Here is a 16,299-nt window from a genome sequence, read left to right on the forward strand (position 1 = left end):
CACCTTTTATCAGGGAATTACCTCCGATTTGTTTCCTGGGGTGAAATTACCAAAGCCAGATTATAATGATATGCTGGCTGCCATCAGAGACAACTGCCAAGCCATGAATTTGCAAATGACCGACTTCTTCTCTGAGAAGATCCTTCAGATCTATGAGATGATGATTGTACGCCATGGTTTCATGATTGTTGGAGAGCCTTTTGGAGGGAAGACCAGTGCATATCGTGTTCTAGCTGGAGCATTAAATGACATTTGTGAAAAGGTCTGTGTGCTATTAATACATTAGCTTGTTGATAATTAGCTTTGTGTCAGAAAGGATACAGGGTGGTTTTGAAATATTCTTTCCATGGCAGAGTGTAAAATCATTAAAAACAGAAAATGAGTTATATATGATAAAATTAGAAGGGCCAAATGAAACAAGCAATGAGTCCAACACAGATGAATATCCTACAAATTTGCCTTTTAGTCTTTAATTTCTTCTCTTTTAGTTAAAGGTAATACATGGGTTTTTAGTTTGTTTGCTTTTAAAAAGAAATGAATATACAGAAGAAATTGAAGGTTTCTTTTTTCCCATTTTTTAATTAGGTAATTTCTTCATTTACATTTCAAATGCGATCCCAAAAGTCCCCCATTAACCCCACACCCCTCGCTCTCCTACACACCTACTCCTACTTCTTGGCCCTGGTTTTCCCCTGTACTGGGGCATATAGTTTGCAAGAACAAGGGACCTCTCTTCCCAATGATGGCTGACTAGACCATCTTTTGATACATATGCAGCTAGAACACAAGCTCTGGGGGTACGGGTTAGTTCATATTGTTGTTCCACCTATAGGGTTGCAGACCCCTTTAGCTCCTTGGGTACTTTCTCTAGCTCCTCCATTGGGGGCCCTGTGTTCCATCCAATAGCTGACTGTGAGCATCCACTTCTGTGTTTGCTAGGCCCCAGCATAGCCTCACAAGAGACAGCTATATCAGGGTCATTTCAGCAATATCTTGCTGGTGTATGCAATGGTGTTTGCGTTTGGAGGTTTTAATACTTTTAGGAAAGTATGTTTTTTCCTGAGAAGTTGTAATGTAAGTTTCTGTTAAAAGATGCCAGTGAATTTAGTTTTAAGACCTGTGTGTGCATAGGTATGTATATGTACTATACATATGTGGATATATGACATGACTACTATTCAAATTTCTACAAGTTGTATTATTTTTTTATGGGCATGTGTGCATGAATGTGTTTGTGTGTATATATGTGTGCATGTATGTGTTTGCATGTGCTTTTGTGAGTGTGTGTGTGTGTGTGTGTGTGTGTGTGCATGTGTGTGAGTGCCTTAGAGGTAAAAAGAGAGTGGCTGATTCCCTGGAGCTGGATTTAAAGGTAGATGTGAGCTACTAGACATAGGAACTGACCCCAGTGAGAATAGCAAGTGCTCCTAACTTCTCGCCCATGTCTAGAGCTCCCAGCTACTTAAAGTTCCTAGGCCAGACACACTGAGACCTACTTTGATGTTCAAACCGATGAACTTCTGCAGCTGATACTGTTCTTCTGCTCACATCTCTTGTGCCTTGGATAGCTTTTCCCTCCTATTTCAGTGTCTGGGGCCTGTAATAGGGTCTCTGATCATTATATCTTCATTGTGAAGTTTCTCTTTCAATGAATACAAATATACTCACCTGTCTTGTTTACCTTGAGTCTGCTATATTTTGTTTCACTAATACTATTTCTGTGTTTCCCTGTGTATCTGTTTACCTTTAGGTATGGCTTCAAATCTATTCTTATTATCATTGTGACTTACTTTTTTAAAATAATAAGCAATTTGAATTTTCATTTCTTCAGGTCGATGGTCTTTAAATTCATTTTTATTTTTACATTTTATATAATACATTTTGGTCATGTTTTCCCTCCTTCAATCAATCCTTTCCATTTTCCTATCCATCCAACTTCATGTTTTTTATCTCTCAAAAGAAAGAGAAAGAAAAGAAAATCAAAACAAACAAGAACGAAGTAAGACGAAAGAAAGAAAGAAAGAAAGAAAGAAAGAAAGAAAGAAAGAAAGAAAGAAAGAAAGGCCCAAACAAAACAAAACAAAATAAAACAAAACAAAAAGCCCACAAAAGAACAACGACGAAATGAAAAAACAGCATAGAGTTCATTTTGTGTTGGCCCACTACTCCTGGGCATGGAGCTGGCTCTAGAGTAGTTTATATGCCCACTGACATGCCATTGTTAGGAACCAATTTTCCCTTTGCTCCTGGATACCAGTTACAAATAGCTGTGTAGTCAGGGGTGGGAGCTGCTATTCACCCATGTCCACATGTGGTCTTTCTATTTTATAGGGAAATTTCAGGAGATTTATGTCTACTGTCATAAACTGACACACTACTTTTTCCACCTTTTTTCATGCCATTTCCTCTCTTCCTTCTTTTTCCTTTCCCTCTTGTTCTTTTCTTAACCCTCAGCTTGCCTTCTTATCTTCCCTTTCCTGTGTTTAACTTGTCTGTATCCTTGACAGTGCTACTGTATCACCGTTATGACATAATTGATTATGCCACACACAAAAATAAAGTCTCTGAAAGGAGAAGGCACCACACTGCTGAGAGAGGGACAGGAGTCAAGAAGTTAAATGCATGTTTTCTGGTGTCCCGTGAAGTCCAAATGATTGTTCACTCTCTGGAAATTTTAAGAATAACATTGCTATTCCCTTTGCTATCATACTCTGCCTACAGCTTCTTGCTGGCCTTTGGAATAAAACCTGTTTTTAAATGCAGCAACTTCATCCTGATTAAAAATGGGTACAGTTTCCCTATTCTTCTACACTGAGGAAGTTTCCAGGTAAAGCTCTTCCAGACACAGGAAAGAGAGCAAAGACTTTGAGCTTTGTCTTGTAACTTCAGAAAATTATTTACACATCTGCCCTCTGATTTGCTGGTTTGTGCTGCTTCAAAGCTTGGGCAGAACTGGTAAGAACTGGACTTGCTATGCTGTTGCATATAAAATAAATGACTAAGGAAAGTTTGATCACAAGGGATTTTTAAGGAACTTATATTATTCTGCACACTGCTATAATGACTGCCACATATCATGGTGTATTTAGCAAACCCCACAAAGTGAAACACCGAGTCAACACTAATATAAGTTATGCACTTTGCTCAACCATAGTGCATCCCCACACAGTCATCAGTAATGCCCTGTGCCTCCCAATGTGTGACAGTGCTGCTGTGGGAGAGGGGCATTGTCAGGGAGGCAGGGGAGGGTTCCAGAGGCTTTGCACTTTCTATTCAACTTTCCATAAATTTGAGTCTGCTCTAAAAGTTAATTCTGTTGATTTAAAAGTAAGACTTATGTGCCCCAGGGGTGCCAACATGTCTCATAATAATGCCATAGAACCAGGGTTCTGGCCAAAATGGGCAATTTACTAGTATTAAATTTATGACTCCGTGGGGAGTCTCTATCATTACATCTCTTTATTTTCTCTCAGAGAACATTTTGTAGGAAGGGACAGCAATGTACAGCCCACAGGCCAAATCTAGTCAAAGCTTACTTTTGTAGTGCCAATGAACCCAGAATGGTGTCAACATTTTTTACAATATTTTTTTTCTTTATCAGAAAGAGAACAAGAACACCAGACACCTACATCTCTTGTTACATGGGACTTCACCAAAAGCAGTTGTCAATTCTTTCTCTGATCTCAGATTATGAGACCAAATACAATTTACTAATTTTTCCCTATGTATTTAATTACTTTAAAATACTGTTATAAACAACATGTCAAAGCTTGACTCTTCAGTTGTTCATTGGCATTACAGAGAGCATAGAAAGGACTTCTTTCCAAACCCTGTGCTTTGGACCCTTGTTAAACTCATTCCTTACTGCTGGCAGCTTCTTTGTAGGCTTCTTAAGATATTTTTATACACACAATCATGTTTTCACTGAGGAAAGATAGTATCCTTTGAAATAAATAATGCTGTGGTTTTTTTTCTTTTTCATTAAGGGACTGATGGAAGAAAACAAGGTTCAAATAACTGTTTTAAATCCCAAGTCTGTCACCATGGGCCAGCTTTATGGGCAGTTTGACTTGGTTTCCCACGAGTGGTCTGATGGGGTCCTGGCTGTCAGCTTTAGAGCATTCGCAGCTTCCTCGGTAAGAGTCTGTCTTCTTACATGTAGATTTTAAAAAGCTTATGTGTCCTGTGACCAGTATCTGATTCTTTCCCAGTTATTTACGTCTTAAGATATTTACTGAAAGCATGTTACTGGAGGCTTTGGTGGTATTTCCTAGAGGAATGATGGTAGCCCATACAAGGACAGCACAGACCATGTCCCTGGGCACCTCTGTCCTGGAGGTCCTTTACAGAACTCTTGGAAGTTAGGAGAGTGGATGATTCCAGTGATGTGGCACACAGCCTCTTCTCTGACATCATTTCTGTCTGTCTGCAGTCTGAGCTGCTGCCCTTGTTATATCCTTGTTAGAAATACTTCAGAACAACAATGTCCAGTGTTCCAGAACTTTCCATGTTGTATGGTTGGAAGAGAAGAGGCTGGACTTAACAGATACTGCAGGACTGGGGTCTCTTCTGTGCCTTGTTCTGTGCAGATGACTGTCACACTCATAAGCAGGGTCCAAAGTGCATGTGCTCAGGCCAGAATAATGTAACATGAAGCTTCTAGATATGTAAACAGGCACATCATTTACATAGAAAGAGGTACCTCTTTCTATGGGGTACCTCTGTGCAATGTGCCCTTACATAGCTTATATTACACTGTGTAGAGAGCTATGCCCTATGTACACTAAATCTCAGTGAGGTGCAGTAGTTTACTCAAAACCAGTAGAGCAGGGTGAAAAAAGAAGTCCTTCAGACAATGATGCTCAATGTCACAGCAGTGTCCCCAAAGTGACAGTTGACAGGCACTGGCAGTGGACAGTTCAAGAGACTGCTGGTCTAAAAGTGATCACCCAGAGCATAATGTAATCAGTACTCTTCCGTGCTGTCCTCCTGAGTTCCAAGCACACAAGTACCAGCTTTGGTGTGAACCTAGGGTGTTGACCCTGGGGCAGCTCATGGTCCTATGGAGTTAACCATGGGGTCTGAGACTGTGGTAAGAAGGACTTAGTTCCATCACCACTGGAACTCAAGTTAGGTGACAGTGAACCAAACATCATTTGCATACATGACCAGGTAGAATTATAGGAATCAGAAAGGTGGTCATTTTCTGGACAATGCGTAAGTATTTTTATATTTCATAATATTTGTTAGGACATTATACTGACTTTGTATTATCTATACACCACTAGTACATATTATTACTGGTGTACAGAACTTTGTGTGAATGTTATATTGATTTTCGTATCCTATACCAGTGGTTTTCAACCTGTGGATCATAAAGTGTTTGTGAAGAAAATGATTTTTTCATAAGGATTGCCTAAAGCCATTGAAAAACACAGGTATCTACATTATAACTCAAAACAGTAGCAAAATGACAGTCATGAAGTAGCAATGAAAGTCATTTTATGTTTGGGGTCAACACAACATGAGAAGCTATATTGAAGGGTCACAGTATTAGGAAGGTTGAAAACCATTGTCCTACACTAGTGTGTGTGTGTGTGTGTGTGTGTGTGTGAATTTATTTTGTAGAAGAAAATCAAAGTTTTAGCATAGTGCATAGAAGTCATTAACATTATAAAAATGTTAGGTAGAATTCATAAGAGTGATCTATTAGAAAATACTAAGAACAGGCATATTTGAATGAACATTTTGTTTTCCCTATCAATAGTATTTTCAGTTCTAATATTTTAAAAGCAGTTTACATGTATTTAGCATTGGAAACATTGAAAAGATTGAATCAAGTGAGGTGTTAGAGTTTTGTATTGTCCATGGCATATGTAGACTTCTTTATCTACACTTATGTGTTTGTGTGTATGAGTATGTTTGTGTATGAGTGTGTGTGTGTGTGTGTGTGTGTGGATGTATACATGCACCTGCCTGTTTATAGTTAATTTTAAAGAGTACTGTTTTATGTTTTCATGGTAAAATAAATTATATTTCTAAATTTTGAAATATTATTGATCTGTTTCCTCCATTGCATTTGTCCTTTATCCACTCTGCATGTAGACTCCAGACAGGAAGTGGTTAATCTTTGATGGGCCAGTTGATGCCGTGTGGATTGAGAACATGAACACTGTGCTGGATGACAACAAGAAGCTGTGTCTGATGAGTGGGGAGATTATTCAAATGTCACCACAAATGAACCTGATTTTTGAACCGATGGATCTGGAAGTTGCCTCTCCTGCCACTGTAAGATCTCAAGTTTGGCGTCTGCCTACGAACTGCACAATTTCTGCAAATGTTTAGTTTTACTTGGTAGCTTTACTCTAAATTGAATGTACTTATACATTCCATTGTGAATGTAATCTGTGGTCCTGAATAAGCAGGCACTATCTGCTCACATACCATGGCAGATTTAGTAATTTGTTTCTTTTTTCTTTTATTTTGGATCATTTTACAAAATCACACACATAAGCTAGGATCAAGGAATGATATAAAATTAAGTTTTTGTCCCCATAGGGTTGTAAGAAACAGATGTCCCAACTCATCTTAATGCCCAGTTGGAAAACAGGTCTTATGCACAGGACTCCCTGCTTAACCCCACCTGATTCTGTCCCAGTGATTAACTGAAGTAGATTTTCTTTCATTATGGGAAATCTGATGGTCAACAGGAGGCTTCTTAGAGCTGCTTGCTGTAGTCAGTCCCCTGTGACAGGCACTGCTTGTGGCCAAACTCAATCAGTGGTGAGGCTAGCAAAGGACTTGGTGATCTTTGTTCTTGAGAGACATAAAACAGAAAAGCATCCATGACTAGGTGCCTGAGAACAGATATACATCACGTGACCTTCAACCTTCATCTGTTAGAAGGTATCTACCCATTTACAATCACACATCGTTTCTGGAAAATGTCCTTAAATCTACCTCAAGTGATGACTGCCCCCTTCCTGTCATGTGAGCAGACTGAGTCTGTGTAGTAATGGAACGTTTTGAGCAGTACTTGGATGCTAACCAATACATGTCCTTCCAGGTTTCCCGGTGTGGCATGATCTACATGGAGCCTCACATGCTAGGCTGGAGACCACTGATGGTATCCTGGATAAACACGTTACCACAGTCAGTCAGTATCATTCAGAAGGAATTTATAGGAGGCTTGTTTGATAGAATGGTCCCTCTCTCTGTTGAATTCATCAGAAGGCATACAAAGGTAAGACAAACTGGAACTTTAAGATTTAAAAAAGTGGAAAACTTGAATTAAATGTACTAATCTCAACGTGTTTTTTAAAGCTAATGGAAAACATACTTTTTGTTATGTATGATTGGAAATTTTTTCCATTTTATCCTTTTTTATTTCTTTTCCTTGGTACAAATCTTCTCAGGCCTGGAGTCTAGGCTGGCCTGTACCTGGAGTCTGGCTGCCTCTGCCTACCAAGTGCTATGATTACAGGCATATGTCAGCACTGCCTGCTAAAACCTCAGCTCAGACCAAAATAAAAAGGCTTGAATTCATAATAAATATTATCCAAGAATAGGCAAAGTGTAGCATCTTAGAAATGGAGACAGTGTTATCAGTATAATTATTCTTTCTTAAAACTGAAGACACCTGAAAAGCCTGCCTAGCCTTGTGCATTACAATATCTAGATGTTATTGATTGTTTTTTTTCTCTCCCTGAGTTTCAGAGATATAGGCCAGATTGGAGCAGATTAAAAGCAGGTAAAGGCAGGTTTATTAGGAGGCAGCTCTCAGGTGGGCCGACTGATCTCCCAGGTGGAGGTAAGTGAAGTCACACATCCAGGCTAAAGTGAGAGTGGAGGGTTATAGAACTTAGGTGAGGAGAGATGGTGTGTTGGCTAACACCTGAGATTGTGTCCACACGCTATCAAAAGCTTAGCCTCTGGGCGGGCACTCTTGGGTGGGTTGCTAGAAACTTGAAGATGTGTTGACATGTTAGCCTGGAGTTCTCTCCATGTGGATGGAGAAGATTTTTCTGTGTGGGCAGGTTTAGGGGAAGAAGAGCAGACTGGGTTTCCCAAGAGCAGAGGCTGCATCCTAACAGTTATCTCTTATTTCAGGTGAGTGGTTGTATATTATATTTTCATGTGCGTATAAGTATTTATGCTGTTATTGAAGATCAGCCTTAGTCCGTGGTGTTGGATAGTATATATGGGATAATGTCAATATTCTTGTATCTGTTGAGGCCTGGTTTTTGACCAATTATATTGTCAGTTTTGGAGAAGGTACCATGAGGTACTGAGAAGAAGGTATATCCTTTTGTTTTTTTTTTTTTTGTTGTTGTTGTTGTTTTTGATTTTTAATATTTTTATTACATATTTTCCTCAATTACATTTCCAATGCTATCCCAAAAGTTCCCCATAGCGCCCCCCACTTCCCTACCCACCCATTCCCATTCTTTTGGCCCTGGCATTCCCCTATATTGGGGCATATAAAGTTTGCAAGTCCAATGGGCCTCTCTTTCCATTGATGGCCGACTAGGCCATCTTTCGATACATATGCAGCTAGAGACAAGAGCTCCGGGGTTCTGGTTAGTACATCATGTTGTTCCAACAATAGGGTTGCAGATCCCTTTAGCTCCTTGGGTACTTTCTCTAGCTTCTCCATTGGGAGCCCTGTGATACATCCAATAGCTGACTGTGAACATCCACTCCTGTGTTTGCTAGGCCCCGGCATAGTCTCACAAGAGACAGCTATATTTGGGTCCTTTCAGCAAAATCTTGCTAGTGTATGCAATGGTGTCAGCGTTTAGAAGCTGATTATGGGATGGATCCCTGGATACGGCAGTCTCTAAATGGTCCATCCTTTCATCACAGCTACCAACTTTGTCTCTGTAACTCCTTCCCTGGGTGTTTTGTTCCCAATTCTAAGAAGGTGCACAGTTAGGATAAACTCTTCTGTAGATATCTGTTAAATCCATTTCTTTCATAACTTCTGTTAGTTTCAATGTGTCTCTGTTTAGTTTCTGTTTCCAGGATCTGTCCAATGATGAGAGTGTGGTGTTGAAGTCTCCCACTATTATTGTGTGAGGTGCAATGTGTGCTTTGAACTTTAATAAAGTTCCTTTCATGAATATTCATGCACTTTCATTTGGAGCTTTTTCCTCCTTTGATTCTGTTAGCCTCTGTCAGCATGCCTGAGAGTCCAACTCTCTCCTGAGTCTTAGTGGTAAGGGCACTCTCTGCAGTCAAGCTCTCCTGTTGCAGGGAAGTTTCCCAGAATTCTGGAGCTCAGATCCACCTCCTGATTCCCAGTATCAGGACGACTCTCCTCTAGCAAGGAAGGTGCTCAGGTGTCTCAGTCTCAGCTCTGCATCTTGGCTGAGGATGAAGACTGGAAGTGACCCTGTCTAAAAAGCTCTGTTGCCTCTGCTGCCCACATGCTCTCCTGTGTAGACTAGTCTTAGTGATCCCAAGATTCTGGGTGTACTATGGCCTGCCCAGTTCTCGCCCAAGGTGGTGCATGGCTGAAGATACCAGATGGAATCCCAGCCTCTGGTTGGGCGGGGTTCCTTTGCCCCTGTTCATGTTAGCACAAGACCCTCCAGGATTCTTTGGAACAGATGTTGCGTTCCACTCACCAGTGATCCCAAGATACTGGGTGTGCTAAAGCACCTGCAGCATGGAGAGTCCTCTGGGGACCTTGGGACCCTCCACCAGGTTCCTGCTGAAGATCGAGGTCTGCAACTCTTATGAGGATGAGATGGCTGACTAAGAATCCCGCCACTTCTGGTCCTCAGAGATAACTTCACTGGGTGAATTTTCACCTGATAACCACAAAGGACTGCACCCTTGGAGGTTGGGAGAGCCACTAGATGGGAAGATGGTGGGTGCACAGAGAGAACATGGCCCTGGGAAACATGTGTATTTCCTGGTTCACTTTATATAACTGTAACAGTGGGATGCCAAAAACGTAAAGTGAATAATGTGTGTTACTACCGACATTGAGTGAACTCAGACATCTATCATGGAGTTGAATTTACTGTATGGATTGTAAACAAATCTTTAAGTGGGTTTTATTCTTTTTGTTTATTTGTTTGTTTGTTTTAAGTGCAAAGTTAAGCTAAAACAGACTGTTAATCAAATGGAACATTGAGACTAGTTCAGAAAGGAATATTAAACTACAGAAAGTGATTTTATCACACAGAAAGTCTGAAAATCCTAATTAAAAAGAGTGTGTGTGTTCCTGGGAATTGAACCCAGGTCTTTGTGCATGCTAGGCAAGAGCTATTTCCTCAATAGATCCTAAACCTTGTGAAGGAATGTGTTGTGTTTATCTTAATCAAAGATTAATAAAGGATAGAGTCTATGCCTCTGATTAAGATAAACACATACCTTTTAACTGGAGAGGTTTTATAGAATATACATACCACCAGCTGCTGCGATGGCCCAGTGGGTAAGAACATCTGCCAGGCAAACCAGCGTTCTATTCGCAGAACTCACAAAAAGCCAGATGTGGCAGGTGCCTCTGAAATGTCAATGTCAGGATGGGAAGATGAGGCAAGACAATCACTCAGAAGCTCACAGATCAGCTAGTTGTGGCATAGAAAGAAGTGCCCCTGCCTCAACATGGTGGAAAAAGACTCAGCCCCTGAAAGACCTTCATGCAGGTCACACATAAATATTATAAAAAGAGAACATGTTACTGATGCATGGTAATCACTGTAGAGAAGACATGACTATAGACCTCAGCTTTCCTTCATAAATGAGAATCACAGAGTACCTTTTCATAGATTCCGTGCCTGCTAGGATGAGACAGGCTCCATACAGGAGATGCGGGTACACGTGTACCTGGCGTCCTTTGTTTGACAGACCCTTCCTTCTGATTTTCCAGGAGCTCTCTCCTACTTCAGATACAAACTTGGTCCATTCCTTAATGAATCTCATAGACTGTTTTATGGATGACTTTGCTGATGAAAACAAACAAAAGGAAAGAAATGACCAAGAAAGCTTCTCTTTGCTGGAGGTAAGGCATTTTTTTTCTGGGTCTTGCAGTAGAAAAAATAAAATGTCTTTTGCTTTCACCAAAGTTCTCTAATCAATGAGACCCACTTTGCTCTTGAAATGGGACTCAGGGATGAGACATGCATTTTGGGGGTCCACCTGTAATTCCAAGTTCTCTGTTTTCTCCCTCTCAGGGTGTTTGGATGGTAGGCAAAGGCCTTCTCTGATGATCTTCAATGAGACAGCTCTATGAGAAGATCTTAGCTTATATGTGTATACTTTATTCTGTGAGAAACAGGGTCATATGTAGACTTTGGAGAGTGGAAAAAAGTTTCATAGTAAATGAAAATTATTGGATAGAGTTTAAAGTTCTATGAATGACTCCTTTTGCTTGGAGAGGCTTTCCAGGAACCCAGGTACTTGCTGGTTGGGTTCTTATCAGGAAAAGAGGACGGGGAAAAGAGGAAGTTGAATAGATAGAGTTGGGGTTCAGGCTGCCCAGACAAGGTCAGAGAAAGGGAAACCCTGCTGGTAAAAGATTTGTCCCCCTTATTGTACAGCTGAGAGAGCTATCTGGACTATGGTAGACTTTGACCTTAATTAACAGGGTCTGAAAAAGAGAAGTTGTGGAAGCCTAAGTGGGAGGAAGAGGCTGAGCCCGAAATGCAGAGTGCTGTTAGGAAAACTACACTGGTAGAGATAGTGGGATGTAAACTTTTGAGCAGTGAATGACAGTACAGATCAGTGAGGGTCCACCACTGAAACCAGGTTTTGGCCAGCCTCAAAAGTAGTCTCTGTCACAAAGGTTTCCACCAAGCCATGATTTATTATTTTCTACTTTGACATTTGTTCTTTTTGTATGAGTACGAGTTTATGTTTTGGGAGGATAGGTGTGTGCAAGTGTATAAGTACATTTGAGATTGAAGAAAGTAAGAACAATAGACAATCCATAAATAAACCCATAAATAAATATTATTTATTTATGTAGTTATTAATTCATTTTTCAGTATTGAGAACTGACAGCTTCAGGATCTCAGGCGTGATAGGCTAGTGATTTCCCACTAACCTATATTGTAAGCTAACAGATTTGGAAAATAATAATAATATAGGGTTGGAGAGATGGTGCCATGGCTAAGAGAGCTTGCTGCTCTTGCATGAGACTAGAGTTCAGTTCATAGCACTCAATCCAGGTGACTCAAAGAAGCTATTTGCAGGGACATCTGTCAACACGTATGCTCATGTGCACATATCCCACACAGGCACACAATTTAAAAATAATAAAGAGCACTACTATCAATAGACTTTGATAGAAGTTTTAGATAAAAATACTAATATGCTGCTCATAGCATAATTTGGCCAATGTGTAATTCTTACAACTCATATTTTATGAAAAAAATAATTTAGCATTTAATTTAGGGATAAGTATTTTTGAGAAAATTTTCACATAAACTAGACGTTACACAAACAGGATTAAAAGCAAAAGCCTTTTTTCATGGTTGTGATTGTTTGTTTTAACATTTTAAAGAAGGCAGACTTTTGCCATCCAGTTAATTGGTGTGTCTAGTCTTCCATGCATTTGTTTTGGAAGAAGCAGGATGCTTTTGGAAGGGCAAATCTAGTTTGTATAATTAATTCTGAGATAGCATTTCAAACAAAAAAGTAGAGAGTCATCTTATTTAAATCCAGTGTGCTTGATTCAATATTGAAATGAGTCTGAACTTTAGCCCCTCCCCCAAAATTACTTCAATGTTCTTTCAGAGAACAAGCTCTAGCATGAGTCTGAAACACACAATTTATTAGAAATCATGGTTTCAAGGTATGCCTTGACTTGAATTCATGCTGTGTTGCGTCACTTTAAGGATATTATGAGACATAATTTGGGGGTAAAGTAATTCTTATAGAATCCTTAGATAACCTGCTGTTACACCATAGTTCACGTATTTCATCTCAGAAATATCAATTCGGCTGGTGACTTAAGTCATCAGGAGAGACTGAAACATCTGTTTTAATTGCACCCTATCTTCTCATCTCTCCAACACAGGGCATTTTTCTGTTTTCATTGATCTGGTCTGTTGGTGCAACTTGTACAGATGATGATCGTCTGAAATTCGATAAGATTCTCCGAGAGCTAATGGAAGGTCCAATTTCAGATGTAACTCGAAATAAGTTTAAGTTACTGAGTGGTACTGAACAAACATCCTCAAAGGCGTTTATAGTGCCATTTCCTGAGAAGGGAACAATCTATGATTATCAGTTTATCCTGGAGGTGAGTTCTGAAGCAGGATGTGTAACTGCCAGCCTGGCAGAGTCCCTGGTGAGACAGAGCATGTGGTGGCTCTGGGGTTGTTTGCCCCTCCTGGCTCACATGAGCAGATAGTGTGAACTAGAGGAAGGCATGCCAGCTTTGCAGCCAGACATCCTGAGTTTTAGTTAGTCCTGGAGAAGTTATGGTCTTCCTGCATAGTTGTGGATGGGATAATTTTCTTAAATGTAGTTTTCCTCAGTGGTAAAGGGAACTAATAACTAATGGACCAGTTGAACCCATTAAATAAAATTACACATTATGATACTGAGCCAAGCACCGGGCACATGCTATTCAAGGCCATCTCTTGGAGATTCATTTGTATGTACATCACAGGCACAGAGTCCAGTAGCAGTAAATCCATGTTCCTATGAACAGTTTCTGATGGATTGGTCTACGAGTCTTGAATTCTGTTTGTTGGTTTTGTTGTAACTTCCACAAACACCATGCTTAGAACAAACATTAGGAATAATAAATAATTGAAACATAAATAAATTTAGTAGAATTGGGATTGTGACATGTAATCAATAGGCAGTTTGTTTGTTTGTTTGTTTGTTTGTTTTCCTACTTAAGAAAGTGAACACTTTCCATATCACTAGTGTTTTTTCAGTAAAATTATTTCCCAGGGCCTTCCTAAATCAATCAGGATACTTTTCAAATCTTCAGTCTTTTATTTTTATAAATTCTTAAAAGACTAGTTATGGTATGAGCATCAACTATTTCCTTAAGATGAATTTTTAGGACTTTCAATTATTATAGCCACAGAGCTGTACTGCCGATTTCATCTGAAAAAGGACTTCTTCATCCTGTCCAACACATATTTGCTAATTGTATTTCAATTTATTCATACACTTGAAATTTCCAGAGAGAGGAACGATAGAGAAGGTGAGATGTTCTCTATGGAGGGACTCGGGACATGGAGCTCTTCAGTGGTTTCTCTAAGGTCACAGCCTTTAAATGACTGTACACTCCAGGATTTTTAATCCTTCCTTTCCTACATGAGGTCAAAGATACAGGTTTGAATAGATTATTAAGACCATGAAAAGAAACTGTTTTTTCTCACCAGTTATAGAAAAATCTGCAAAGTAGTTTTTAGACTGAATATGAATTCAGTGCCCTTACTAAATTTAGTGTATTCGCCAAATGTGTAGCTAGTTGCCAGAACACACAAAAATGAATAAAATACAGCTGGGCTCAGTGAGTCCATATGTTTTTCAGAAGAGCATCATGCCATGGTCCAGGCCCAGGGAATGTGGTGCAAAGGCCAAGTAAAGGAGACATCTGTTGTCTAGGATAGCCACCAGTGAGAACTAGTTGTGGGTATTTGGCAATGCCAAGGAAAGATAGGTCTGCATCTGATGTGCTTTGAATCACTAGTTTAACTCTAAGTTGGTATTAAGGAAGGATAAGGCAATATTATTTTTCTAGAGTAGAATGATTTTGAAATTTTATCATAAAAAAACAAATATATAATTTACAAACTAATTGGATACAAATAGGTAGAATATTTTCATGATAATCACAAAGTAGAAATCTTACTATATTGTAATTCATTCTGAATATAGTTAATATATTGTTATATTAGTGATATATATTAATTAGTTAATGATTTTAAATTATATGAAATTTTCATATTTTCATAAAATGAATCTTGCCTGATATTAAAGTCAAGGTCTATACAGTTAACTTCTAGGGAAATTATTGCATGTTTTTGCAACATATTAATTAAAATTCTTTACTTTTTAACCGTTGTCTCATCAAATTTTGTCAATGTGATTAAAGAATCCAATGTTGATGATGGAGCTGTCATAATTGTAGTTTCAGAATATCTGAGATGCCCAAGCACTACCAGTGCAGTTATAGTCACATGGGAAAGGAGTTTCTCCTCCATTTTCATAGAAAATCCAACTTTCAGTGTGAGAGGATAATTAATTGTGCTAAAGAACAAAACAAATGAATAAACATCAGAATTTTATTGGTCTTGATGTTATCTATAATTGCACAGAAGTACAGAGCTTTTGAAAGTATTTAACACCTTTGACTGTTTGGTTGTTTACTGTAAACAGGGCTTAGGAAGATGGGATAAATGGATAAAGAAATTGGCAGATACTCCTCCAATTCCCAAAGATGTACAGTTTAATGAGATCATTGTGCCAACTCTCGACACAGTCCGTTACTCTGCTCTAATGCATTTACTGACCACTCATCAAAAGCCTTCAATATTTGTAGGACCAACAGGAACTGGAAAGAGTGTTTATATCATTGTGAGTACTGTAGAAATGTAAATGAATTGGTTAAAGCATTCATGGCCTCTTAAGAATGATCATGTTTAAGGTTGGCTTAATTTACAAATATACTCAACTATTTTATTGTTTAAATTGCAAGGAATTTATGATCTATTGTCTTTTATTTTTAGAAACTCTTTAAAGATGTACCTTTTAAAAAAGAGAAAGAAAGAAAGCTCTTAGCAGTTTTGTCTCTGGTAGGCTGCATATGTTAGGTGATAATGATGTTACTGAATCACTGTCCCACTCATTTTGATATAAGAATAGCTTATTTAGGGTGAGGATTATGTCTCTTTAAAACTGTAACCAGACTTGATGGTTACTTTTCTGAATCATTCATTTACTGAGGCAGAATCTGAGGAAAATACAACTTTTTGCCATTTAAACCCAAGCAATAGGTCTCACTAGTATCAAAAATCAAATTCAAATTCAACCCAGCCCATAGGTTGTACTGGTATTAAAATCATTACCTTTTGTGAAATTATATATAGCTTATTATTTTTCCCTGTCACACATATTGATGAAGAGTCACACTGCTAACACTTGCCTTCCACTGAATTCTGCTTGAAATGAAGTGTTGTTACTGAAGTTTAGCTGACAGAAAGATAACTGGGCATGAAAGAACAAAGGCAGTAATGAGCACCTAAAAGAATTGTGTCTGATCAGAGACAAAAGCAGACTAAATTCTTGTCCTTCCTCTAAGGCTGGAGGTAATTTTCC

At 39.0% G+C, this 16,299-nt stretch overlaps 1 protein-coding gene across 1 annotated transcript in view; it reads left to right on the top strand.

Moving 5' to 3' along the window:
- Positions 1 to 16,299, top strand: part of LOC110288938 (dynein axonemal heavy chain 7-like) — a 326,234-nt gene that overhangs the window by 156,427 nt on the left and 153,508 nt on the right. The window contains exons 30-36 of the mRNA XM_085837019.1: positions 14 to 262; positions 3,987 to 4,136; positions 6,106 to 6,288; positions 7,067 to 7,243; positions 10,883 to 11,014; positions 13,034 to 13,258; positions 15,361 to 15,558. Of these exons, the coding sequence (XP_085693145.1) occupies positions 14 to 262; positions 3,987 to 4,136; positions 6,106 to 6,288; positions 7,067 to 7,243; positions 10,883 to 11,014; positions 13,034 to 13,258; positions 15,361 to 15,558 (1,314 nt within the window). The remainder of the gene's footprint in view (positions 1 to 13; positions 263 to 3,986; positions 4,137 to 6,105; positions 6,289 to 7,066; positions 7,244 to 10,882; positions 11,015 to 13,033; positions 13,259 to 15,360; positions 15,559 to 16,299) is intronic.

The sequence above is a fragment of the Mus caroli genome, unplaced genomic scaffold (genome assembly GCF_978045245.1).
Source record: "Mus caroli unplaced genomic scaffold, Mus_caroli_1 scaffold_1, whole genome shotgun sequence".
Classification (NCBI taxonomy): domain Eukaryota; kingdom Metazoa; phylum Chordata; class Mammalia; order Rodentia; family Muridae; genus Mus; species Mus caroli.